General features: G+C 42.8%; 5 protein-coding genes across 6 annotated transcripts; 2 read left to right on the forward strand and 3 right to left on the reverse strand.

The window, feature by feature from the left end:
- The first annotated feature begins 479 nt into the window (after positions 1-479).
- On the forward strand, positions 480-3,784 carry zmp:0000001301 (uncharacterized). Its single transcript, XM_062484302.1, has 11 exons — positions 480-572; positions 927-1,012; positions 1,227-1,308; positions 1,490-1,575; positions 1,725-1,812; positions 1,955-2,003; positions 2,208-2,295; positions 2,466-2,566; positions 2,670-2,754; positions 2,916-3,020; positions 3,347-3,784. Exons 1-11 carry the CDS (start codon positions 512-514, stop codon positions 3,449-3,451), a joined length of 936 nt encoding a protein of 311 aa, XP_062340286.1. The 5' UTR covers positions 480-511; the 3' UTR covers positions 3,452-3,784.
- Positions 3,785-4,053: 269 nt separating this feature from the next.
- On the forward strand, positions 4,054-10,289 carry LOC134038519 (spindlin-1). Its single transcript, XM_062483933.1, has 6 exons — positions 4,054-4,234; positions 5,705-5,974; positions 6,094-6,142; positions 6,416-6,672; positions 6,977-7,210; positions 7,474-10,289. The coding sequence occupies exons 2-6, from the start codon at positions 5,920-5,922 to the stop codon at positions 7,671-7,673; spliced, it is 795 nt and encodes a 264-aa protein (XP_062339917.1). The 5' UTR covers positions 4,054-4,234; positions 5,705-5,919; the 3' UTR covers positions 7,674-10,289.
- A 1,049-nt stretch (positions 10,290-11,338) lies between these two features.
- On the reverse strand, positions 11,339-13,997 carry dnajc25 (DnaJ (Hsp40) homolog, subfamily C, member 25). The gene is made up of 4 exons (XM_062483932.1): positions 13,661-13,997; positions 13,159-13,311; positions 12,561-13,031; positions 11,339-12,432 (listed from the first exon to the last, which is right to left on the reverse strand). The coding sequence occupies exons 1-4, from the start codon at positions 13,961-13,963 to the stop codon at positions 12,310-12,312; spliced, it is 1,050 nt and encodes a 349-aa protein (XP_062339916.1). The 5' UTR covers positions 13,964-13,997; the 3' UTR covers positions 11,339-12,309.
- A 215-nt stretch (positions 13,998-14,212) lies between these two features.
- ythdc1 (YTH N6-methyladenosine RNA binding protein C1) lies at positions 14,213-23,775 on the reverse strand. 2 transcript variants are annotated; one of them, XM_062484285.1, is made up of 16 exons: positions 23,546-23,775; positions 22,823-22,924; positions 22,416-22,726; positions 21,880-22,270; positions 20,007-20,060; positions 19,803-19,897; positions 19,522-19,630; positions 19,241-19,358; positions 19,030-19,114; positions 18,704-18,870; positions 16,306-16,385; positions 15,880-15,916; positions 15,742-15,781; positions 15,531-15,596; positions 15,287-15,445; positions 14,213-15,139 (listed from the first exon to the last, which is right to left on the reverse strand). In XM_062484285.1, the coding sequence occupies exons 1-16, from the start codon at positions 23,571-23,573 to the stop codon at positions 14,921-14,923; spliced, it is 2,061 nt and encodes a 686-aa protein (XP_062340269.1). In that variant the 5' UTR covers positions 23,574-23,775; the 3' UTR covers positions 14,213-14,920. The 2 variants fall into 2 exon arrangements, with proteins under 2 accessions (XP_062340269.1, XP_062340268.1); XM_062484284.1 differs by having other exon boundaries at positions 19,998-20,060.
- A 352-nt stretch (positions 23,776-24,127) lies between these two features.
- LOC134038741 (UDP-glucuronosyltransferase 2A2-like) lies at positions 24,128-26,692 on the reverse strand. Its single transcript, XM_062484289.1, has 6 exons — positions 25,889-26,692; positions 25,430-25,578; positions 25,199-25,330; positions 25,026-25,113; positions 24,699-24,918; positions 24,128-24,533 (listed from the first exon to the last, which is right to left on the reverse strand). The coding sequence occupies exons 1-6, from the start codon at positions 26,652-26,654 to the stop codon at positions 24,251-24,253; spliced, it is 1,638 nt and encodes a 545-aa protein (XP_062340273.1). The 5' UTR covers positions 26,655-26,692; the 3' UTR covers positions 24,128-24,250.
- Between the last annotated feature and the right edge of the window lie 248 nt (positions 26,693-26,940).

Consider the following 26,940-nt stretch of genomic DNA (forward strand, 5'->3'; position numbering starts at 1 on the left):
CTTTTATTTTGCTCAAAGAAGTCATGCTGTTACTGTTGTTAACCTATTGTAGAAGATCTTTTAGAAGGTTGCTATGGAATGTTGGCATATAGACCAGTACTAATTCACTAACAGGCAGCCTCACCAAAATATATCTGAATGCCATCTGTCTTCCATTGAAGCTCTACAGTTTTGGCAGTGTATAGTAATTGGTATGCCAAAAGTACCAGTACAATAATGGCAGACTCACCCATTTCCTGATCCAAATTCACACAACCCTCCTAACAGCATAGAACAGGCTATAGACAGAACAAGTTCCAAGAACAAGTTTCCCTCAGGAACACTGATGGTGTTTGTACAGTTCTTTTGCAGTGGTTTCCACAGATAACGGCTGGCATTTTCCTTAAAGTTCAGCTTGTTTGATGTTTGTTTCCACAGAAACCCTTACAAACATAAAATCCCAAGGTTCTCATTTTTTCTCCTTGTACGTAGGTACAATCACACATTAGCTGTAGTCAGTGAGCAAGTGTTTATGTTTGGTGGCTGCGCTGAGGACGGTTGCTACTACAAAGATGTCCATGTTCTGAACACAGGTAAAATTCTACAGATTCATTTAGAATGAACACGTTTCTGTTCCTTAAGTTTCTAATTTAGTACTCCTTTTCCATTGGATAGGAACATTTCATTTGGCTCAACAAACTATTGAATTATCAATGAAACTTAACACCATTGTGGCATAATTGAATGCAAGGCAGATATACTTTTGTTTGATTAGAAGGCTCTGAAATTCTACAAACGTCATTGTTATGTAACAACCCCTTTTGTGTCATCGCTAAGAAGCCAATATGATGTCATTGTTTAATTCTAAACACAGTGTGTCATGTTCGTGAATTATTGATGTCACAGTAATGGTGTCATAATGACTCTTTCAACTTATCTTCAACCAGAGAGCCTTGTGTGGCAGAAGTGGGATGTGAAAGGAGAATCACCCGTGATCTATGGAGGGCAAACCCTTGTAGCACATCACGACAAGGTAGAAGATATTTACATGTACTGCTTCACTGCCACCCCCCCCCCCCAAACACACACACAATTCTACTATAAAGTAGTCCAAAGAACATGCAAGATGCTGTGGAATATTAAAAAGAAAAAAACACGATTGAAACATCAATATAATTGTTGTATTTTCTTTCTGTTCCCTTCATACCCACCTCACCGTTCCTTCACATGAATCTCACTCAATTCAGGACATATATTTGTTTGGTGGAAAAGTGCCTAGTGAGGATGGACCACACACCTCGACAAACGAGATACTTAAGTTAAGCATTGGTATGTAATAACTACCTAGCCCATTCATTGTAGCAGAGAACAAAATATGTCAAATGGGCGACCTCGGGTGGCAAAACCTTTAAAGCCACTTTACTTGTGATTTCTCGCTCGTGACTTATTTGTGTTTACATTAGACAATGCTAATCAGTAAGCACCTTAATAATCCCTCTGTCTCCTATAGGAAAGATGAAATGGAAGGTGCCACTCTATGTGGGGATCCCACCGGCTAGACGTCATGGTCATACAGCCTTCATCCTCCACAGCCATGTGTGTGTGTATGGTGTGTGTGTGTCTGGGAATGACCATGTGGGCATATATCAAATAGATTGACTTACATTTTTTTTTTAATATAGAATATTTCAATTTCACATTATCTCCCAGTACTTTTTCATTTCTGTGTCTCTGTTCTCACGTAGATGTATATATTTGGGGGCAAAAATGAAGAACAGGAATTCAATGACTTGAAAGTGATGAAACTGATTAATCCATCAGAAAGGCAGCCAGGTAACAGCTTATATCAGCACGTTTTAGTTTATTATTTTACATTATTAATTTTATTCAACCTGTTCTATTTCCTCTGGGAATTAAATGCAATTTAGTTTGCCAGGACTTCAGTTTATTTTAGGCTTTCCACCTCTTTGTCTAGTCATGAAAGATATTCTATCAGAGTTTGGGCTTCAGGGAGTCAGCCATGGGTAAGTGCTTTTATTTTCAATGATTAATGTCTCAATGTCAAAACTGAATAATAGATCTCGAATAGTATAATAATAGATGAAGAATTGTATCTTTATAGTTGCCATTTTGCAGCTCAGGCAACTTGTTACAACTGAAACATGGTACATTCAAACAATTCCAATCAAGTTTCAGTTTTCACATGATGTTCCTTTATGTGTCACCAGCTTTGCACCTACGAAAGTCCCTAATGTAAAGTATGAGTTGAGTGAGTCTCCACTTTCTGTGAGAAAGAACACAGCTGTGTCTGCACAGGTGGGTTCCCAGTTAAGCATTTCAGTTTCCACCGATGTCTTACTTTCGTTCTGGGACCCATGCCACTAACAGTATTACGTACCTAAGCTATGCCATGGAAGCATGTGTTCATGGTCTTTAATGGTTTTCACAAATTGACACATTTAGTTGGACTATTATTGGATGTTCAGGTGACATCCCATAGAGACCTCAGTACTGTTCGCGACGAGGCTATGAATATGATACACAGAGCTTTCTCCATGCTGGACCAGGAGTTCCAAAAACTTGATAGGTATCATTATTTCACAAACGCCTCTCCATTTTGAGTAATGATGAAGTCAAGCCTTTTCCTTATCCCCACATTGGTTAACCGATTGACTGACTCACAACCATAGAGAGAAGTCTGATCTTGCTGAAGCTGTAGCTGCTATTCAGCTGGAGAGAGAGGCACAGCAAGCTCACCAACAACAACAGGAGCAGGTACTTGTGGTCAGACTCTGAAGTGAACTCACGTCACTCCATCAAATCTGTCTGCCCATCTGTTCCTTTTTTTTTTATTAGAGTACCTCTCTGGGGGCGATTCATTTCTTTTAAATCATTACTCTCAGAAAGCAGTTATCGACTGTGGTTTCGCTGTGTAGCAACTACAGGAAATGCTTCAGAGGCACAGAGACCAGAACGAAGCTTGGTTACGAGCACGGGCTGAGGAAAATGACAAGGAGAGGAAGGAGCTGTGTAAACTGAGGGTGTGTAATAACACACACACACACATCAAAACAAGCGCAAACATAAAAGAAGACTCTTATTATACCCGAGAATTGTAAGAAGCATGCATAGAGTTATCCAATTACTGCAGAGATGCCCTGCTGGTAGATGAAACCACTAACAAAGATGAACAGGATATAGTCATCCTATCACTGTTCCCTAAAATGTGATATGTGTGATAACATTGAGGATATTTAGTATGTGACATACAGTATGTGCAACTCTATTCACATACCTATAGTGCTTTTATCCTGTAGAGCCAGCAACAGTCATGTGCCATGACCCCATGTATTTGTCTTTTTCCAAGGAGGAGGTTGTCCATGAGCAGGAGCGACTTAAAGATGAACAGAGTAACATCCAAAAACGCAGTGAGCACCTTCTTTCTATCATGCAGCAGTTCAAAGGCATGTAAAGCACCGTTTCCATGACAACCAAGAGAGGAAATGGACTGGATTTGGGCGTGTGACTTACCAAAGGATGTAGCTGTGAATGGTCAACACAAAATCTCTCAGTTGTGAACAATTTATGTGATATTAATCTGTTTGTCCACTTGTGTCTTTGAATAGTTGCACTAAGCTAAGATGCAATTCGGTTGTCTTTAGCAAGAGGGTCAGATATTGGGACATGTGTGTCATCATTGACCAAAATAGTAGGCTAAAGTGACATAAAATAATGTCAGCAATATTCTTGAGGTGTTATAGGGCGACTTGCCTAATGAACAATGAAATTAAGTTGGTGATTTAATAAAAAAATATATAATTTGCCTGGAATCTCCGAACACACACCTCATTGTAACTTATTAAAACAGTATTTCTAGCTCATTGTTTTACGTGTTTTAGGAAGTATCAATCTAGCAGATTCGCATGGCCCCAACATAAGCAGTTAATAAATCAATGTCAGAACCAAAAGGCCTTATTCCAAATACAGAAGTTCTCACACTACTCTGTCGCAGTGATGTATGCGCAAGCGCAAGCTTGTCTGTTCTAGTTTGCTCACTATTTTGTAGTATCGTTGCATTCCTTGTGCTGGTTGATTCTCCTGTATTTATCACTATTTGGCAATAAAAAAGGGGAGGTGTCTGGGTTGAACGGTGTTGCTAGCAAAGAAACGGAGGCTGACTGCCTGAGGGTAACGGGAAATCTAAAGGAGAAGCGAAGTATTCTTTAAACATTTCTATGGTGTTTCATGGAAACGGGTAAGTCATTTACAAATAGAAGTTATACGCACACTGTTAGTAAACAGTACTGTAGCCTACATTATTACAAAAATGCGTTCAATAGCAGCTAACGTCTATGCGCGCCGACGCTGCTCAAAGTGTGGAAACAGGAGGAGGCTAAGTTGGGACATTTATGTTTTCATTTGGAAATGTGTTTCTTGTCACCGGAGTACAAACCGTTCTTTGTTCTGCGACCAGCTTTGCCTCTCCTGGTCTGCTGCGGAGAATGGAGAAATGTTGAAGCAACATGGCTGACATTGCAGTGTGCATTAGAACACTGATAGACTATGCTAAATGGCTATCTACTGTACTCATTTTTTATCTGGAACGTTTTGTTTTGCTGTCAGACACTGATACGATTTCCTATGGAGTGAGACAAAACGTTGTAGACTACTGTACAGTAACGGTCAGTTAGTGTGTGAACGTCAGTGTTTCGCTGACACACTAACTTAACTAACTAGCTAGCTAGCTAGCTAACTTGTTCTAAACTTAGTATAGCAGTGACAAAAGATGATTATCAATACATTTGCATGTGACTCGACTGAAGATCGAATGGCTCTCTACGTCAGGGGCCACAGTACATGTGGATGAGACATAACATCAGACCAAGCTCATGATGTTATGTCTCATTAGGACGAAAAGAGCAGTGTGTGTGTGACAGATTTAACAAAAGTAGACTCTTGTTTGCAAGACATTGGAAAACTGAGACAGGGAAACTGAATTTCTTTGCTGCATCTTCTTAGAGCTAGTATTGTATAGCTAGTTCGACTCAGTAGAGTTGGTAGAATGTTGTTATTGGTGTAGTCTGACATTTGCCTAGTCTAGTCTTGTTTTTTTTTGTGGCAACTAAAACTAGATAGAATGCCAAGTTTTGAAAGCATTTATTTCCTTTTTGTTAAATAAAGTCTATGTTGTCTGTGATCTTGGATCACAGTCGAGATGTTGTAGTGAAACCCCAAAGTCAGTGTTGTCAAGAAGTTTACTTCCTGTTGCTATGGCAACCAACACCTGTGATTGGTGTTGCCATTGGCAATGTCGTCATTCACACTTTGGGTCAAGGATTGATTTCTTCTTAATTATGATTTTTTCTAGTATACTACCACCACTTCAAGAGCTGCAATATATCTGTACCTCTGAGCAACCAGACATCATTATTATTAGCCTAGATTTAGGAATTGATCTACAACTGTCATTTTGAGACGGTAGGCTTCATCAAAAGTCCCACTAGTTTGGGTGCTACGGCTGATTCATTTACCATTTGTATATTAATGGAGAAACTTGGGTAGCAGAAATACTGTCTGTAGTTCTGTAGGGCTGAGTTTATGTTGATATAATTTCTGATGGACATCTGCGGCATACATTTAGGAATGACTAGCCTAATGTTTTCATGTTAAGAGGACAGTCCTGATAATGTGCCTTTTTAATATCACAATCTTTTTTGTTTTTCAGGATTTTGGAATCCCTCCAATAGCCCGTTTTCTAAACATTTTATTTCCATTGACTTAACCCTGGATGACATAGATCACCCCCTTCACTTTGATCAACTCTCTAGCATTTTAAGTAATAATGTCTTCCTTACACTCATGTAGTTGCACTCCAGAATTGGTACCATAGGTATTTTCACCCTAGTCTAGCAGCTAGGCTGCTCCCTTATACCCAGATGAATGAAGACTCCATTTGGAAAGACCACTCCAGGCCAGAGACCCAGAGCTGATGCAGGTTTGTATTTTGGCTATCTTGTAATGCACTTTACCTGACAAACTTAATACTTATATGTGTGTTTAGCACAGGTGTATTGTACCATAAAAGATCTGTGACTTTCTGTTATTTGATCCAAGGGCACGCTGGTGTTTCTGCAAATATGATGAAGAAAAAGAACTCCCACAAGTAAGCCCTAGTGAAAAGACTTTGCAGCACCGTTGGGCAATATCATATTCAATGGATAGATTTTGATAGCTACTATCAAAATAGCTTTGAAAGCTACTGCCCAGTTGGTATTTGCCTTGGGTAAATAACAGCAGCTCAGTAAGGTAAAGATCAGTGAATAATTTAGTGCAGTTGTGTGTCAGTGAAAACCTGATATCGGATACCTGCCCTTTCAGTGTCCTCGCAATGAAAAATGCACATTCCGTTTTTACAGTATCCAAATGTGCCCTGTAGGAAACACAAGAGCATGGGCCCTCCCTCCAAGACGGCATCCCAGCCCCGAAGGAACATCGTGGGCTGTCGTATCCAGCACATCTGGAAGGAAGGCAGTAGTGCGTCTCCGTCCGTGTGGAAAGGCAGCGTGCTGGACCAGGTCCCTGTCAACCCCTCGCTCTACCTGATCAAGTACGACGGTTTCGACTGCATCTACGGCCTGGAGCTGAACAAGGATGAGCGCGTGCAGAATCTGGAAGTCCTACCCGACCCCCATGGTAAGGCCTGAGGTCTTTACACAAAGTCCCAATCTACCACATTTCTAAGGGGCCCATAAAGATGAGCTTATGGGCCAACTGTGAATACATTTTCCATCAACTACAACTCTGGTCCAATCCGAAATGTGACAAACAAAATAATCCTCTAAATCATAGAAACGGACATGACATCTCTACAGTACGTCAACGGATTGTTCCCAACAACAACAACAAAACGAATACGTATTGAGCTAAACTCAATGGTCCGGTGTTGCCGTGGGCCTTGATCAGTTTTTGTTTGTCCTTTTTATTATTATTTTTCTAGCCAATTCGCGCATCAATGACGTCAACCTGGCCGACACCATGATAGGGAAGGCAGTGGAGCATATGTTTGAGACAGAGGACGGGACCAAAGATGAATGGAGAGGCATGGTCCTGGCCCGAGCCCCCATCATGACCACCTGGTTCTACATCACCTACGAGAAAGACCCGGTGTTGTACATGTATCAGCTGCTTGATGACTACAAAGAAGGAGACCTGAGGATCATGCCAGACTCCAGTGAGTTTCCTCTCAGGCCTCTCTCACAACCCCCAAAATCATAGCTGGCATCTCCACCTTTTTTCCCCCTCTGGTACAATTAATGTCACTTTTTTTTTTAGGGCGTGTTGAGTGTTATCGTAGGTAAAAATGTGTCGTTACGAGGCATATCGTAGAGATTGATGCCGTTAACAAAGACTGTCCCTCATAATCTTTAGGCACTATGTAGTAATGTAATGTAGAATTGATCTGTGAGCCTGTTTTGTTATTATTATTATCCTCAGATGATACCCCACCTGCGGAGCGTGAGCCAGGGGAGGTGGTGGACAGCCTGGTGGGGAAGCAGGTGGAGTACGCCAAGGAGGACGGCTCCAAAAGAACTGGTATGGTGATCCACCAGGTGGAGGCCAAGCCCTCGGTGTACTTCATCAAGTTCGACGATGACTTCCACATCTACGTCTATGACCTGGTGAAGACCTCCTAGGGTCTGAGGCCTGGTTGACATGGGGATCTGGGAGAGGATGGGGAGGGAATGGCGAGAGGGTTTGGGGGTAGATGCGTGGTTGTCCACCATGCAAATCAAGACGATTCTGCACCTTGTCCCAGTCCAATTAACTTTTGCCAAAATCCTGGTGGAATTTTATAATGCAACGTGTTCTTTTTCAATGCAATTGATGAGATGCGATACATTTCACCGAAAGCCTTTTGAATTGCTACTAATGTATATGGGCACTGTGTCACCGTGCTAAAAGCCAGGTGAATTTGTGACCAACAGGCCAATGTGTTCATAACAGTCTAGTGCCTGTTATGAAGGGTGTAAACTGATATCATCCCGTTGTATGGGGATTGGTATAAGAAATGAAGCATAGTATTTGCACACTGCATATTGGGCAATTCTTGCCCAAGTTGGCATCAAATGAGACTTGATGACCAAACCAGATATAGTGACACATATGTGATCCTGAGAGCTTTAACATGCAGAAGAAGAAAAAAATCACTACCACCTCGACCGATTATTCACACCTATTGTAACTGGCTGTGATTTGTATGGAATGTGGATGATAAATGGCAACATAGGCAGTAAGCAAAGACATTGGCTCGTGTTAACTGTTGAGGGGGTAGATGAGCATTGTTTAAATAGAAATATTGTATTTTCAAGAATTTAGTTACCTGTTTGGATATATGTACAGTGTATTCATATAACTAAGCCTAGTGACAATTCACATTTTATTATAAGCACTAATTTTGAAGAATCTTATTTGGTAAAAAAAAAAGGATTCATGCACTTGTTTTGTCTTGCTCTCTGATTAGCAATGATAACATCTTATCAACAATCACTTAAAGATGGTTTAGACAGTTATACAACTAAAGTAGTTACTTAAGACAGTCTGGGCAATGTACCTTGCCAAATCCCTCACTTCTATTTATTCGTCCATCTATAAAAAACGAACTAGAGATGGCCTGATGATGGTACTAAGACCTCTTATTATTATTTATTGTGTACCCATGTTTACAACCTTGTTCTTTACTTTTGTTGTGCTTATTTAGAAGAAAAAAAACAATCTGTTTGGACTTTTATGAAATAACCATTTTAAATGGTAATGTAATATTTGTATTCACCATTATTCGCCTTTTATAAATACTAAATGCAGTATTTAGTGTGCTAAATTCTACAGAAGTGTTAAAAACTCTTTGATTACAACATTAAAGTAGTGACTGACATGATGTAGCCTTAATTCTTGTGCTGACTTGTGGTAAATAAGTATCAACAGTGGAAAAATGTGTCAGTTTGAACTCCCAAAACCACAGGAATATGTTGTGTCTAAGCTCCAAAAGCATTGCATGTCTTTGTCCTGTCTTTATTTCAATTGTGGGAAATAAGTTTTGTCATATTCCAACTTCTACTTTCTTTCTAAATAGTTATTGCAAACCCATGTTTCTCAGTGCATGGAATAATGTGTTGACTTGAACTCAATGAGTTTTTCTCCTGCCTCACGGTCCATAGTTATAATTAAACATGAATGTACTGCTGCCTTGTCTGTTTAGGAAGTTAGCTAGTAAACCTAGATAACTATTGAGACCCCCTTGGGAAAGTTAGTATCGCTCCTGGTAAATATTTTGTCAATCTTTCATGAGTATGTGTAAGTTCAATACTGCCAAGCTTAGATTTTTAAATGACTCCAGGTAGTCTTCCTTACACTCTGTAGACTTCCCAAACTTTGTACATGTTCAAGTGCTCAGAGAAAGCTGGAGAGATGAAGCTAGTTTTCACACTCTCCTGTAGCAGAATAACAGACTGGATATTTCAGCTGTGGGAAGAATATATATTTAAGAAACATTCACAAATGTAACTTCCTCTTATATATTTTCAAGTATTTTTGTTTTCATGTTTTTCTTATCTTTCTCCCCTTTGGCCTGAATTTGAGTATTTAACCCTTGTGTTATCTTCGGGTCATTCTGACCCATCAGTCGTTGTGACCCACCGTCGTATTACGACAACTTTACCGCATACAAAAACAAAGTGAAGCATTTTCTTTTAACCGTTGGGCTGTCTCAGAACCCCCCACATTGCAAAGGTTAAATGAAAATGATTTTTATTTGTTTTTGTATTGGGTAAAATTGGGTAAACACAACAATGGTTCGTTATGAAACTTTGGGTCATGTGACCCGAAAGCAGCAAAAGCGTTAAAGAGTAGGACTTTGTTGAAGCACCTATTGTTAAGTAGTGTGTAAAATCAGCTGCAGTGTGGCTCCATAAGGGAAACATCTGTATGACAATATATCAGTTCCACGAAGGCACCATGTGAGACCTTTTTTGAGTATTTACGGTGACATGAATCTGCAGGTGTGTCAAATTCCAAACGGTAAACTTTATTTCTGCAAATGGCAAGATGTGGCCTTTAATAACTGTTTAAAGGGCATTGGCATTTAATATTTACGTGCTGTGCTACTGTGTTTGTATTCAGCTCATTGTGGAAGGTTGGGTGAAGGAAATTGATGCATAAATCATTTTGCATGAGTAACATTACGGTAGAGCTGTAAGTGTGTGTTTAGGGTTTTTTGGCATTTCAAGATACTTAATAAAAAAAAATTAAGATGACATTATTTCCTTTTAATTTATTTTTTATTTGTATCTGTTTAAGGAAACAGATTGTTCTACAGTTCTTGACAATAGAAAGGCAGGGTCCATTGTTGCACAGCATCTTCCCAACCCTGACCTTGGAGAGCAACCTTCCTGTAGGTTTCTGCTCCAACCACTGTTATGTATCTTATCAACCAGCTAAATATTAGAATCAGGTGTGCTGGATTAGGATTGGAATGAAATCCTACTTGACAGATGCCTTCTGGGAACTTCTGGCCAGTACTGATCTCAGGGATCTTGTTCACTAACAAGTCAGAGGTTGCTCATTTTCTCTCACCACAATTGGAAGCTGAAAACCCGCCTTAACATATGGGTGGGTACAAGGACGTGTGTGTGTGTGTGTGTGTGTACATGTGAGGGTGTGCAAAGAAAATCATACATCAGAATTTGGTGTACACAGAAAATTGAAGAGGGAAACAATTTGGTTGTCAATTCTACCTTTAATCAGAGAAAATGATTGTATCAGGTTCATTTTAGGTGCGTTTTTTCTTTAAATAGCTGTAGTGCTGTTTGATGTTTGCAGTAACATAAATGTTTTGTTTGGTGTGCATTTAAATGGCTTGTTTAATTGCATCTATTGTTTAGGATAATACAGTCTGTTTCATTTGCATTGACCTATACACATTGCAATGTTACTTAATTCTGTAGGTAATTTTTCTCATGTAAGTACCCAACATATGACAGATTAAAACCTAATGTGCGGTTTTGTGGCATGTGATTCGCTTAAAATGGCATACCATCCGTGAGCTAACTTTACTTCTTGACTTTATTCTCTACAGCTCTGCGAGGAGTCCTTACGCCCTTTGTTGTCACTCAATTTTGTATTCTTAAGTGTAAACTTAACTTGTCCACTCCTCGTGTTCTGAAAGGGTGTGTAAGCATAGGGTTACAAACAGAAGGACGCTATGTAGCAGAGGGCTCGCGTTCCTTGTCCACTCAATGCAGGTGCTCCTCCTTGTGTCAAGTTGATAGGCTCCCCTGGGCTTTGTGCCAGAAACTATTAAAACTGCTGTATCAAAACCTCTTTATTTTATTGCAATACATACATAACTTACACATACAGCATTGTGTATGGAGGTCAGATTTCATTGAACCATGCCACTACATAACCCAGAATTCAAATGTCATACATAGACACTAATTTAACAAATAAATAAAGGCATTTTAAACACTTAAAAGAAAATGATTTATTACTCCTTGTGTCTAATTTGATTTAAAGCTGGTAATAGTAAACTGGACATATATGATGATTCGAACAAAGCTTGTGACTGCTTCCTTTCTATACATTTTTGTTTTATGGGACTTTTGTCCACTATCAGCCACAGGGCAGGCATTCAGGCTATGGTGCCCCTCCATTTTTGCACTGTTTTAAGATTAATGTTACCTAGCTAAATCTTAATTTTTTTTAAGACAGATTTCCTAACTAGACTACTGTTAAGTAGTTGTAGTAGTAATGTAACAGGAAGATAAGTGTGTTACGGATTACATCTGGCGATCAAATCCAACAATGTCGAGGTATAATGCAAACACAAGAATGTCTTACATTGTGACCCACCTCAAACAAAGGCATGGGCAAAATGAATAAAAAGACGTGTAACCGTTAATGATAGCAGATACAACAGACCAAACAACACTGTGTACACCCTTGGGGACACACAGAGTCCCTACAGGCAGGCTTTGGTGCACCATCCTCCCAGGTTTCAAAAGTGTCCTAGTTTCTTCCCATAATCATTTCAAAAGGCCTCACATGTAAATAGCTGAGATGCCACAAGACTTTGTTTCTTTTGTTGTTTTACCCTTAACACTACAGTCCAATACGTTATGAAAATAATTCTTGATATAAACAGGCATCGCCAATCATCTGTACATGTATTTGCAGAGAAATGTCTGTCTCTCTGTATATATATATATACACACACACAAAGTGTGAGTACCTGTACATAATGGCATGAGTGCACAGTGTCATGTGTATGTGTATTCAATCATCAATGAAAGTTAGTCGGCCGGGTCCTTCATTCTTCATCCACCGCCTGTACCTTTTCATCCTGGGATCAAGGGCCATTTTCATCTTCATCTCCTCTTCTTGCTCCTCTTTGTACACCTAGAATTGGTCGATCAAACACACACATAATCAATGGTCAGGGCGCTGCAGTATTCGTACTATTTCACATAAGGGAGACACGATTGAACGAACGTGAGGAGAATCGAGTCTCAATTCACATCCCCTACCTCATAGTTCTCCTTGATCCAGAGCTGCCTCTCTAGGAAGGTGTTTTTCAGGCCATCGTCCAGACTATCAAACTGAGACAGAGGCATCTTCATGTACTTGCGGATGATGTAGAGCTTCTCCTCGTCGCCATACTCCTCCCTGCAAATGGTGAATTTGTATATCCACGAGCAGTACCAGATCACGTAGAGACACAGGTGGTAGGGAAACAGGATGATCTTGCACAGCAGGATATCCGAGATGTTGGGTTTCTGGTAGCCCCCCTTGATGTCAATCTTGTTCTTGATGATGTCTCGGATGATCTCTTCCTCCTGCTCCCGGATCTCTTCCTTGGATCGACGGTTCTTGCCCTTCTCTTTAGTCCTGTTTAGGAGCCCCTGTTGCTTGGCCATCTCTGTGGCCTGAATCCGATACTTGGGCACTGTTGCTAAGTAGTTGATGGCTTCGTTGTAGCTGCTATGCCAGCTGTAAAACTGCAGGGATCGAGATTGTCACGTGGTTTTATCAATGAACGATAAAACCACAGAATGAATGTTACATACAGTAATAGGCCTATCAATACAGTTTATCTTCCTATGCCTCAGGGAAAGAAGATCTTACCTGAAACACTGAGATGGCACACACAGTAACCAGAATTACAATTCGCACGTCCACCTTAGGTGCCAACCTTCTCTTGTAGTATGCATAATAATGACTATAGTATTCCTCTGGGTGGTCAAGCATGTAGTCATAGTCTTTCCGGGATTCTTCATCCTAACAGAGAAAAAACAGTAAGGAGCATTTGCCTATTGTAATAGTGAAGCGAAGTACCTCGAATGATTTATTTAACATCTGCACTGCCGTTTGACAAATCATGTTGCTAACGTTTGTGCCTTGACATCATTCGGTTCTAATCAAGCTGGTATAGTCCAAGACAAGAGACAATGTGCAGTTACGTAAGCATACTACTCATAGGGGCTTCAGTTCAGTCGGAAGTGCCACTTTGGCAAAGCAAGTTGACACGTTCTGCTGGATGAAGCTCAAGCATTACCTGGCATTAGCTAACATAACCAAGTAACATTCGTTCGGTAGCTCCATCTTAATCCGCAAAGTCAGTATTTACCTTTAGGGTCTCGTATGCAGTCGCAATTAGCAGAAATTTCTGATGTGCACTTTCTCGAGTTTCGCCGGCAAGACTTGGATCTCCAACTCGGAATCTGTCTGGGTGATACTTTCTGGCCAGCTGTCTGTAAGCACGAGCTATTTCAGACTTGGTCGATTGTCTGCCTACGCTAAGCACATCGTAGCATATCTCAGTGCCACAATATAGTCCCTCTATCAGCGCCGAGACACAGGGGATATAAAACCCACAAAGCAAAATAATACACAGCGTAAAATATCGCCCATGCACCGCGGGCGCAGCCATCTCAGTCAGTACTCCAGTCGCACAATACTTGCCTCATCAGAGACGTGTACTTCCGGACATATATCCGGACCACAGAGATGATGACGAGCTATAAATCCATGACCAGCCAGACAGTTTCTTGGCTTGTATGAATGCATAAAACAAATGCATGAGTGCCATGCTTAATTACTATTAATCTTTTATAAACTAATGGTAAAAACGTAATATAGGGATATAAATCACACTTGACAAACCAAAGAAACAAGGATACACAATTTCATGTTTATTTTTTTTGTACAAAACAGACCTTAAGAGACATTCTCCCCTTTGACCACATCTCTACATTGCAGGTTCAAAAAAACTAACAAAAAAAACAAAGCTTTATAGCACTGATTTGAGCCTTGGTTTGAAGTAGATTCAGAGACATGACAACATTGCTTTAGCTTCTGCTCAAACACTAGAAAAAATAGACATGGCATGAAACAAAAAGGACAGCAAGACGGGAAGTTGCTACAACACCGCCATTTTCTAACAGCTCAAAACCCCTTCAACCAACTTGCCGAAATCCTTTTCATTTCAACTATTTCAACCATGTACAATTAGGAACAATACAGACACACTGTGGCTCGTGCAGTCACACAGTACCTCTGATTCAAAACATACAAGATTGGCAAACACTTTACTGTCAGAACTGTCAAACTTGTGCAGAAAAAAAAAACCTCCCTTGTAATTACTTTACCATATTAAACCAATTCTCAAAAATGTGTGATGAAATAAAACTGAAGTAGGCATTTCGGGTTGTTGTCTGCCAGTATAGTAACACAGCATGCATGATACACATCAGTTTAGGACAACATAATGTAGAAAAGTACAATTACTCACGGAGAAGGTACAGTTCAGCTCTAAAAAAAAAAAAAAAAAAAAAAGATGACATAAAAGCAAAACAACAGTTTCACAGGAATCTTTTTGATGGTACGCCTATCTCCTATAGCGGCCCCTCTCCTTCTCTCGTTCGCGGTCTCTAACCCGGTCTCTCTCCCGGTCCCGTTCGCGTCCACGGTCTCGGTCGCCTCGACGCACGTCCCTGGGCCGGTCTCGCTCCCTCTGTCGGTCCCGCTCGCGAGGACGGCTGCGGCGGCCAGTCACCACCGCCTGCGTGCGCCGCAGGAAGTCATCGACCCGCATATCGTAGTCATGCTGCGACACAGAAGAAGAACCTCTACATGCACGACTCATCCACGATTCTCAAGATGACAGATTCTGGAACAGGCCAGACAAACTCATTACAGCGGTAGTAGTCGTGCGTGACCAGTGATGGGCCTGTCGTAAGTCAGAAGATCTTACCAGGCTGGATGAAAAGGAGCGAACGACTCTCTTTTCTCTGAACCTGGCGTCGTGCGGGACAGGGTGATGGCCAGAATAGGGCGGGTGGGCCTGGGGTGGGGGTGGGTGGTGCTGGTAGTATGGATGATGGGGGGGCTGCTCCATTCCGGGGTATGGGGCCTACGGTAGACCAGATTATTCCATTACATTGGATGAATTCGAAAAACAAATGGGACTGCAATTCGTTACGCATATTCAACATTACCATTCCCTGCCAAGGAGGTGGCGGTCCGATGTTGTGATGGAATTCCCTCATGTAGTCGTTGTAGGACTGGAGTGAAAACGGTGCACATTGTTAGTCGATGCCAGGGTTAATGCTGCAGATCGCCATATGACAGAATGAGAACACGCAAAGGCTACTCTATAGCTTCCTTGAGAGTTTGGGGGATGACAAAACAGCTCGTTTATGAACTCACCCCGTTGAGAAAGACATCTCTTCGGACCCCAGGGAACCGCCTGTGAGAGAGAGAGAGGTACGAGGGGAAAGTTGGAATTTGGGGCCAAACAAGAGTGCATCTCCAGCATACTCCATCTCATTTACAAATGCTGCTCACCTGTCCACAGGCGGGTTGCGTGGGTCCTGTATAAAACCTGTATTGATAGAAATAGCACTGAGACTGAGTAGCGATGTCAAAGGACTCAAGTTTTCCAGGGTCATAGTGCAACTGCATAATAATCATGCTTATTATTCCACTTTCAATGGTTTGTTACTCATATGACGTTTTAAGTGAGTGTAAGTGTGTTCACTTTAAGACTAATGTAACAGAATAAGAACATCGAGTCATTAAAAACAGCAGGACTAATACACGCTGAAGCTCAGTCAAATGTACAAGACATTAATCATACGGCTTTGACATCATTGTATAGGTGTATATGTACAGGGCTCATAACTGACACAAAACATGGAAAAAAAGGATTTGAACGTGGCATGTTTCCATCAGCCGTTACAAAGGGATATACCAATATATAGAGATAGTGACCTGGTCTTTGGGGAAACTCAGGTGGATAGTCAATCCGTGGCCGTTTCCTGTTGTGAATGTCAAATTCCTCTGGCCGACGCCTACATGGATCAAGGTAGAAATTGAGACAAGAGACCTCTCGCTAAAGACAAGGCAAGTAAATCCTAGCCACATCAAGACACACTGGATTGGCATTCTACCCAATAAGACATAGTAACATCTCTTCATTATAAAAACAGATTCAGTTGGTCATCATGCAATAGTCAGGCCTACATTTCTGTGTCCATCATGGTTAAATCTTTTCATTTATGCCCCAAGTTCTTGGATGCATTTCATTGCCCGTCTTCATGAGAGTACCTCACTACAAAAAGGTAAACCAGTACACATACAACAAACAGTATAACTTGATGGCATTTAGGTTCAATAAATGAGTTGTCCTGCATCTGTTTAGATCTCGTGCTACCAAAGCCAATTCTACAGCTCCAAGAGGATGAGTACTGTTAGAATGAAGTGCATCCTTATTAAACTGCTTGAGGCTGGGCATTTGAAGTTTAGTTACCCTACATTTAACTATCAAAATGTGAGGCACATTTAAATAATAGCCTACAGTTATGAATATTTCCATATTATATAATGGTGTAAATCTGTTTACCTTTATGGACCATATTTTTCTAAATACAACAATTTAAGTGTGAATTAGATGGCCTCACAGGAAACCTTCAATTCTGTATTTAAATACACCACACTGTCAACCCAGATGAAACACAATTTCTACAGGAAATGAGAATAAGCCGGTGAAAATGGTAACATACCGCTTTCTTGTAGTTTTGTGACTGTTACCGTTGGCAAATATTAAGATAGCAAAAGTTCATATACAGTCCATCTTATGGTTTAGGTCTACAGCCACAAACACATTACAAGGGGAGGCCTGGAAACGCATAGACGGGGGTGAGAGGGAGGATGCAGTCCATTGCAATCAAACAAAAAGACCAGAGGCGTGTCGGCCATTTTTTTCTCTCTCTTATAAACCAAGAGGGGATCCCTCTTTGGCTTACAGCTTTCCCTCGGTTTTTGTCAGTCCATTGAGGCCTTAAGAAGAAATGAGAGGGGTGTGTCTCCTGCTATCTCACTTCTCAGTCCTTTAGAGTAAGGATTTGCAAACCATTCCTTGGGGGGGGGGGGGGGGGGGGGGGTCCCCTACCTACCACCGGACGGCACTCCAGTTGTGGAAACTTAACAATGGCTCTCACCCTCTACAACATCCACAGTCCTTGGTGTTGGGGGGTGACTGTAAACCAACATATTCGCCATATGATTTCTTGAGGAAGGGGGGGGGGGGGGGGGGGGAATTGGTGGTTTAATTGGAATACAGGACAGTTCAACAGATCTCCTTTTGGTGGGCCACTCTACTTTAACGGAAACTCGAGGGAGGGCTTAGGCCCACCCGCACTCTGCCTCCTCTCACCCAAGTGGTAAAAGATACGAGTTCATACAAGGCCCAATAATAGATGATCCCTGAAAACACCAGAGTCCAAAAGGCACTGCAACAGGAGGCGGGGGGGGGGGAGCCCCTGCGATAAGTCACAGTGACAGCCCCCCCCCCCCCCAGTGCCGTGTTGCCAGGTCTCCCAACGGCCAACGGATCTTTTTCCCCCACTGGCCTACAGCTCTCCAGCAGCCTGGGATGGTGAGGCGGATGCTTGCTCCCTTCTCTCCCCCTCTCTTTATCTTTTTGTGGGGCTAGATATACTTGCATACAGCTACGTGTGCGGAACAGAACACCCAGCTGTGGGGCCACGGAGGGAAGTCCGGTCAAAAAGAAAATGCTCCTCTTGAAAGCATTTTTGGTTTTTCTATCAAGCATTCTCCCCCCTCAATGCGATGTGCAGTCTTCTGCTTAACAATTATGGCTCCTTTTAAAAAGTCCCACATATGATAAGGTTTATCCCCAGGAAACTCCTGAAAGAAAAGGCTTTGGGAATTATTTTTCTTTAAAACAGCTCATCTAGTGAAAATAATTCAAACAGCTAGAGACAAAAAGGTGTAACTTCCTGAAATAGTGAGTGCTTTAGCATCATTTTAAATGGATGTTCACAGAATACTCCTGGATATTACCATTCCATCTTATACCTACTAAAGCAAACAATTACACACCACTGGCAAACGCTTATATAAATCAGCCTAGCCCTGTCTTGTTTTGATTCCCCGTGACAATCCTCAACGAGGCTGCATTTGTGTCCGTGCAGCTACGAGGAACGAGGTCTCCCTCTTCCGAAGTGACGCCAGGACTCGAGAGAGAGTGGTGGGGGTGTGGGGGGCGGGGGGGATCTGAGAAGGGCCCCCCAACCGCTCCCTCCATCGTCACGTCACGCCCGGGCGTGAGCGCGCGGCATTAGCGGTCCAAAGAAGCATTTCTAACCTTCCCAGGTCGCGCGCGGGCTCTCGGTGCGGCGGCCGTCCTCGAGAGCGCGGCTCGGACGGCATCCTCCTCTTGTGACGCATTTTATGAATAACCTGATACAAGTCAATGCTCTCGTCCTGAGGGAAAAGCACGCAGAGCTGCATCCCGCATTCCGTCTCGATCTCCTGCGGGACACGACGCCGCCGCCCCCCCCCCGGGGGCAGAGAGAGAGAGAGAGAGAGAGAGAGAGAGAGAGGACAGAGTTCAGGAGCACGGTCAACACAGGAAGCACAACACAGTGAGCTCCTTTTTTGGGGGAGTAGGAGGACGTCGAGGATATTCACCTGTCCGTCCCGGCCGATCTTCACGGGCTTGTGTTCGTTCCACGTGTTCGAGAGGTGAGCCGTTTTTGTGAATGGCAACTCGCGTCTGCAAGGCAGGACGTTTCAAAAGTGTCAATGCCACGTTCTAGAACGGTGACCTTTTTGTATGTTTGTTTGTTAGTTTTTTTCATGGAAAACTACACCTATAAAGTAAAGCATTAGTAAGGTTTACCTGCAAATCCAGTCAATTTTGAAGACGCCGCCGAGCATCTTGGCATTCATTCCTGCCGGCAGGACCCAGTGGATGGGGGAACCCCCGTGGTGCGACTCAGACGACAGCCGGGCAAAACCTGAACCCAAGGGGAGGGGAGACAACCTTAAGACATCTTACAAAGACAACAGTGTAAATGGAGGAGAAAGAATATGTATGTATGTATGTATGCATGCATATATATATACCCTTTTTTTTTTAAACACCCCACAAGTGTACAGAACTAGCGGCTTTATTTTCACCTTGAAACTTTCCACTTTCCCTCACGGAGAACACGAGGATGACACTTCTGGCTGAGCGGAAAGCAGCGTTCAGCTTCTTCTCGTTCACAGGCAGCGTAGACCAAACACCCTGAAAGACAGCAACACGGGGGGTTGGCACAAGGTCCTTGGGATTCGTGAGGACAGGAATCTGCCAGTTTGGGGTACGATTTCTTCTCGGGATTGTATACACTTTTCCCAGTCAAAACAAAAGATAAACCTCAATAGTAATGACTGAGTGAGTGGCGACTGAGTGAACAAACCTTAGCTTTTGCCAGGGAGACATTCTCGTGGTTGTTGCTCTTGATCAGGAAGAATCTTGCATCTCTGAGAACATACTTCAGCTTGCTGGTCTGATCTAAAGAAGAAAGAAAAAACAGTTTTAAGATATGATGCTAAGTTGCTAAGTGGTTCCAAGACAGAAGTACCCTGTAAACGCACTAAGAGCGTGTACTTACTCTCCTTACCCTTGCGCACAGCTCGGACTGAGGAGGACAGCTTGTCGTGCTTCTTTTCAGAACCTGTCAAATAACCACAAAAGAAAAAAGCGATTTAAATGTGCTTGATAAACACAACATGAATTATACCATTGTACAGACAGACAAATACAAATAATAGAATATAGCAAGATGTTCTCATAAAAGATTTACATTGAGTGCCTTCAAGTCGAAAAACGGAAGAAAAAGCAGTAACATGCCTTTGTATTTAGGAAAGACGATATCACCAGCAAAGACAATTACGAAAGGGATTTTTGGCAAATAAAGGAGCAAAATATGTTTTGAACGCAAAAACAACTCAAAATCGTATACATTTTTATCGGTTTGTTTGGTTCAGGGTATAAAAAACGAAAAACAAATTTGGCATAATGAGGGGGTCTTCTTTATGGCAATATTGCAGGATCTCTGTTTTAAAAAGGGCTACAGACAACATATTACAATTGAACAGTGAGCAAAAGCAGGTTAGTTACAGTAGTACAGTGATTCCAAACCTGTTGGCCTCTGCCCACTAGTGGTCTGTGAGGGTAATGCAGGTGGGTCACCAACCCAATGAAAACATGGGCGGAGCCAGGCAGGGGCTTGTGGGATAGCTGTAAGCACCCCCGAGAAATGACGATGGCGCTGATGGACCCCATCTTCTTTGATCGCTCAAATAAAATATGCCGTGAAAGTGAAGTGTTTGTCTCCCGTGGTATTGTTAAACGGGTGCTAAGTGAGAATTTAGTGAATGGACCATGCGTTAGGGCAGGGGTGGGGAACCTTTTTTCTGCCAAGGGCCATTTGGATATTTATAAAATCATTCGGGGGCCGTACAGAATTATCAACTTAAAAATGTGCCTGCTATATTTGGTCAAGCATTTAATTAACTCACCCCTAATGTGATGGCTGGAACTGCTTCTCTTTGGTGAGGTTTGTGATGTTAGCTGGCACGGATGCAGCCTGCTTTGACTAGGGGTGCATCGAAAATGTCTTGGGGGGTATCATGATTACGGAAAGGGATCGTATTATTTTTTATATTGCTACCATTTTTGAGACTGCTTATCGATCTGAGTGTTAATCAGGCGTGGAGCCATACGTTGTAAACATTCGGGGCTTAGCCCAAACCAACAACGTATTCTGGGTTTGATTTGCTAAAAAGGAATTCCACACTTAATGCGAGCGTGCAGAGCGCGCTCGCATTAAGCATTTTTTTTTAATGTATTAATGTATTTTTTGGTACATTGGTACGCAACGCTGCGCACCTCCACGGTCCTCTTCCACATATTAAAATAGTTCCATGGCGGGCCGGACCAAATGATTTCGCGGGCCGTATGTTCCCCACCCCTGCGTTAGGGGGACGCAAGAACATTTGAGCTATGCAAGTGGGCCGCGAAGTGGAAAAGGTTAGGAATGGCTGCAGTAGTATACATAAATATTTTTTAAAAGAGCTCGCGGCTAAATCGCGCTTTATGATAACCTGAACAACTAACCCCTTCAAAGTAGCAACTGTCGCGACGGCTCAGAGATATTTAATACCTGCAAATGATTCTGAAGCTGAGCTCGCACTCCTATCAAACACGACTGGAGATATTCCTCTAGTGGGCTTTCTTTTTTGCTTTCCCTATCCGAGCAATAAATCGGAAGACACACCCTTATGTTCAAAAAAAATTAAATACAAATCTTTATGTCTTTAATTCTAACCCACCCTCTCCGTGTCGCTGATCACTAATCCGAAAGATCCCGTTAGAACCCTGCACTGCGCTGCCCTACTCGACCATTCAAATATTTAACAACGAACCAGAGCGAAGGGCAGCATGGACAGAAGACGTGACGGCAGAGGCGACGGTTTGGGGCCGGGATTTACCTGAGGCGTCGGACCCCGAGCCCGAGCGGACCGACTCGCCATCGGAGAAGGTGACCGACTCCGACCGGGAGTCGCTGGCTTCGCTCCGGGTGTCGTAATCGTTCGGCTCGTTCCCACCCCGCCGGTCGCCTTCCTCCAGCTCGTACTCGTCGTCGTCCTCCTCGCCCTCCTCCTCCTCGTCCTCGTCCGCCTCCTCCTCCTCGTCGTCCGGGCCCTTCTCGCCCTCCTCCTCCTCCATCACGTCCTCGTCGTCCAGGTTGGACTCGTTGCCGTCAGAGGAGCCGGCCGTGCTGCCCGTCTCCTGGTCGGTGACGTACTCCTCCGAGTTGGCCTCCTCCTTGGAAGCGGGGCTCGCCCTGCCGACGCTCTCCTCGCTGGTTCTCCTGCGCTTCTACAAAGGGGACGAGGAAGAGGAAAAAGGCGACCGGCATCAACATCTGAAGTACGACATCGGAAGTACAACTGCAGAGATGTGCTCGCTTCCCGACGTGAAACCGGGAGATGAACCGTTCCATCGGCCGCGCGCCTGGTCCTACCTCTGACAAATCCGGCATCAGGGGCTTGATCCTCCGGTCGGGCTCTCTCCTGCGGGCCATGGGCTTGTCGTTATGCACTTTGCCGGGGTCACCTCTGGACATGCCAGCTCTCATGGGCTGCGTTTTCCTGTCTTCGTAATACTCCTCGCTTTTGTATTCACTGGGGTGTCTGCCTCTCGTGCTGAGAGACTTTTTGCCACTGGCTCCGGCGGCTGGGAGAGGTCTTTTCGAGGCCTGCCTAGTGGTGTGTCCGGAGGGCCTCAGGCGTTTCAACTCTTGGTTATCAACGCGGTCATTCTTCCTTTTCGACCCTGACAATGAATTCAAATGAATCATTGAAACAATAATGATTCCCAAACGCTGACGCTGTCATTAGGTATTTACTTCCCACCAGTGTTTCAACCTACCTTTCTTCTCATTAACGTCATGTTCGCTTTCTGGGTTGTACAGCTCATCGTCTTGGTCAGGGGCTTCAGTGAGTATGTCCTCAAGGACATTTAACTCTCCTTCTGTAGGACAGAAGGTACACAAGTCGAAGATTTGCAAATACAAATCAATAAAATGGCATATAGGAGATTGCTTCAAAGAAATAGCCAGGATGAACCCAGCTGGCGTCATTGCGAGTAATCACAAATTAAACAGCTAGCAGTAGCCGCCTAAAAAGTAACCGATATACCTAGCTAGATCATTTTCTATTGCAGTTGCCTAGTTAATCTTTTAAATCAAATCAAATATCGTTACCGACGCAAGCATCCGAACAATTAGACTGCTGTAGCCAGACGACAACATTATTGTAATTGGTGGTGGTCCCCCCCCCCCCCCACTCATCATCAGCCTAATTTCTCTCAAGGATATATGTTAGATAATTTGCCTGTTAGTGTATCCATGGTCAGCATGTTGATTAAACAAGCTAGGAATAGGATACGTACTAACTAGTTTGAGCTAACTAAACCAGCTAACTAACCCTATGCACGCCAGCCCACTGAATCAACAAAGGATCAAAACCACGAGACAATGGGTGGTTAGCATGTATGCTACATAGGCCCCTCTGCGTTTTGTCACTGACACTGGCACTGGACGGTGGCTAGCTAGCTGACGGTAGTTAGCGAACTAAACAACAAGTATTTTACCTTTTTCGTCTCGTCTGTCAACGGCCATCTTTCGCCCCTTTCGCTCTTTGCCGTGAATTTTGAGCAGACTCGTTTTGCCTTCTCTGAAGGTCGGCTTTCCTCAACCGAACTGAACGAATTACGGTTCAGATACTGCAGAAACCCATTTACATTGTAGCTAGCTATCAATGGCTGAAATGGCGGATGCTTGCTTTTGCTGGCTGCCTGCGAAGCGTCTACAACTTACTACCCATAGTGCAGCAGGAAAGACACATTACGTCACTCAATCATAAACAACCGAGGTTGTAAACATTCTCTGGTTGTAGTAAGAAGCGTCACGTTTGACTGCTCATGTTTTGGATATGCTTTTTTCATACTGTCATTTGTAAATGTTCTATTCCCACTTTATATCAGATTTTGTAATGGAATGTTTATACATACATGTAAGTTGTTTACTACATCCTGCTGCCTAAAGAAAAAACAATGGATTTTAGGTATTCAACTCCCAGACATGGATACAAACTAATAGCATGTCTTGTTTAGTTCTGAGGTTAATCTTTTGCAAGGGGCTGATAAAATGAAGAGGACAGAGTAAATAAGATAATGACATGTCTTTATTTATTGGGTGTCTTAATGAGATCAAGTTCAGTTCAACACATGCAACAATGTATGACACATTTTCACAACACAAATGATCATAGGCCTTTGACCAATCTTTGTACAATATTACTCTGTCTTTTCCCTTGGTTTGCCTTTCCCACAGCACTTGCGAATGCAGAAACAACAAGTTTTTATCAGTAGAACAAGGATGAGTCCTACTACAGAAAGCAAGAAAGCTGCTACATCTAAACAGTAGTACTGGTACCAGGTCAGGTTGTGTGCTTGAACCCTTAAGTGCTTGGCCCCCTTGTTGCGCATCACAAACTCGATCCAGAACACAGCTGTGTCCAGAGGTCTCATTGGTTGGTCATGATGGATTCTTGAGAGCTTCATCATGCTTTCTTTGTACCTGGTGAGAAGATTACATAGTTATATGAGTGCATTCCAGGGATTTTCTATACTTCCATCCTGGTTCAAACAGATGGCAGTTTGTGGTGGCATGGTCAATATAACGTTTATCTCAAGAAAAAAAATATGGATTAACATCATCGTTTTTTCATCTAATTAAACTTACGACGGGTCATTAATGACTGTTGTGAGGCCTTCAACCAAGTCTTTGGATTGCATTGTGTTGAAGTCCAGCATAACTGCGGCTCCCTTGGTTTTCATGTGCATTATGTTGTAAGGTTGGTCACCCAAAAAGGGGATCCCCACCATTGGGATGCTGTGGTAAATAGCTTCATAAAGGCCATTGGTCCCACCATGGGTGATGAAGGCTTTGGTCTTTGTATGGCCTATATTACAGTCAAAGTCAAAGGAGAGTTCAAGAGTTGTGGCAGACAATAGATAAGAACAATTTTAGTGTTTACTGCAAAAGTAACTAAATTCATATTTATTTTACCAAGTAAGTCATTTTGTGGGATCCAGTCATAAACTCTTGTGTTTGGAGCAATAGTGTCTGGTTTCTCTCCACTGTATCTCCATACCACCTTTTTATTGAAAGAGAAATGGTCAGAAATAGGTTCTGAAGTGCAAAAAAAATAGCAATAACTCACAAATCAAACATCAGCTAACCTTCTGTGGTATTTGTCCTAACGCAGTGGCAATTGTGTTTCCTTTTTCTTTGGTAAGGTTCTTGATGATGGATCCCAAAGAAAACACCACGATGCCATCATCCCCAGAACTCTGCACAAACGCCTCCATTTCCTGAAACAAAGCAGACCAGCATCTAATTTATAATTACATAACTAGGCCTGATCACAGGTCTGTTGCAATGGATCACTACACCACCATTGGAAGTCTTACAGTAGGAAGCGGCTTTGGAGGTTTGCAGTGAAGGCCTCCAACAAACTTAAAGTTTGGGAGGAACGGTCGAGGGTACTCAAAGTCCCAGTAGGTTCGAATCAACCAAATGTCTGCCTTCCCTATCATCTCACACATCGATGTAGGTTTTCCTGATGAAAATGTAGAAATGTAATGCTTGAGAGTCTTTTTTTGAAAATCATAACCACCGTAACCATCAATATGCACGGCACAATTCACAAAAGGCACACACAGAGGCAGATCAGTACAGCACATCAAATAAATCGTTGTGCAATGACTGCAGTGTATACTCACAGAAAAACAAGCAATGTATTCTATCACAGTTATACAACCTGGCAGTGAGAGGTGAAATTGCTTGGATTTAAACTGTGTCATAGTGCATCCTAGTGTTAAAATAAAGCAAGAAGCCAAGGTATGACAGTAATGATCCATTAAACTTACCATGTATTTCACTATAGTAACCATCCAAAGTAATCAAGTGGTGTAGCTTGAAAAGGAAAGATTGGAAATGTTGCATGAGAAAATTTTTGACTCGCTCAGGAAAAGTGAACGGAGGAGTGTACGGCAGAGGAGGGGCAGGAACATAAGAAGGAGGTGCTGGCATCTGACCACAAAGCCGCTCCATCGCATAGCCAAACGAAAACCTCAAAGAGATAATGTAAGGCAGGCCAAGAGTATCTGCCACCAGTTCACTGCAGAGCATAATGGGATCAGCAAGGACCACATCAAACTTGGATTTCCTCAGCGAATCAAGGAACTCCTTATTTCGTAACATAGAGTCGCACATGTCCAGCTGCATTTGTGTGGCTTTACCCAATAGGTCCCGGATTTTCAGGCCCACCTCAAAAGTGGAGGCGTTCGGAGCCTGATACATCCAGTAATCAATGAGGTCATCCGTCATAGCATTCATTTCTCCTTTGCTATAGGAAACATTGAAAACTTTGAAGCTGAATCGTTCTTTCTCGGTGTACTTGACAGAAGGTGAGGCTGAATTCACTACCACTGTTACAGAGTGATTACGGTCCACAAGCGCTTCCAGCATGACACGAATGTTGAGCCAGTGACTGTACTCCCCTGGAAACACCAACACATTGCCACCATGTGCACCCTGCACCCAACAGAGCATGAGGAGGGGAGAGCAGAGCAGAACCTTCAGAGACCCCATCCTAGTAGAGCAAAAGCAGAGACTGAGAGGAGCGAAGAACATGCAGTGCACCGACAGCCAGTCATGTGCACCGATTTAGAGATACGCAGGGAGAGATCAACAAAAGTAAGGTGTGATCCGCAGTGTCAAAGTCCAGAGGGCAAAGCGTGCAAAGTTTAAAGTTGAGTCACTACTCGTTTAACACGACTGGTTTGTGCTTCTGAATGAACGTTAATGACCTACAGCTATTCCATTAAGCAAAAGTTCATTTAAACAACAAATAAACTATGAGTGCCCTTCTCTAATATGGGGATGTGTATCAATCTGACTGATGAATGACTTGAACCCA

Source organism: Osmerus eperlanus, chromosome 18 (assembly GCF_963692335.1).
Source record: "Osmerus eperlanus chromosome 18, fOsmEpe2.1, whole genome shotgun sequence".
Lineage (NCBI taxonomy): Eukaryota > Metazoa > Chordata > Actinopteri > Osmeriformes > Osmeridae > Osmerus > Osmerus eperlanus.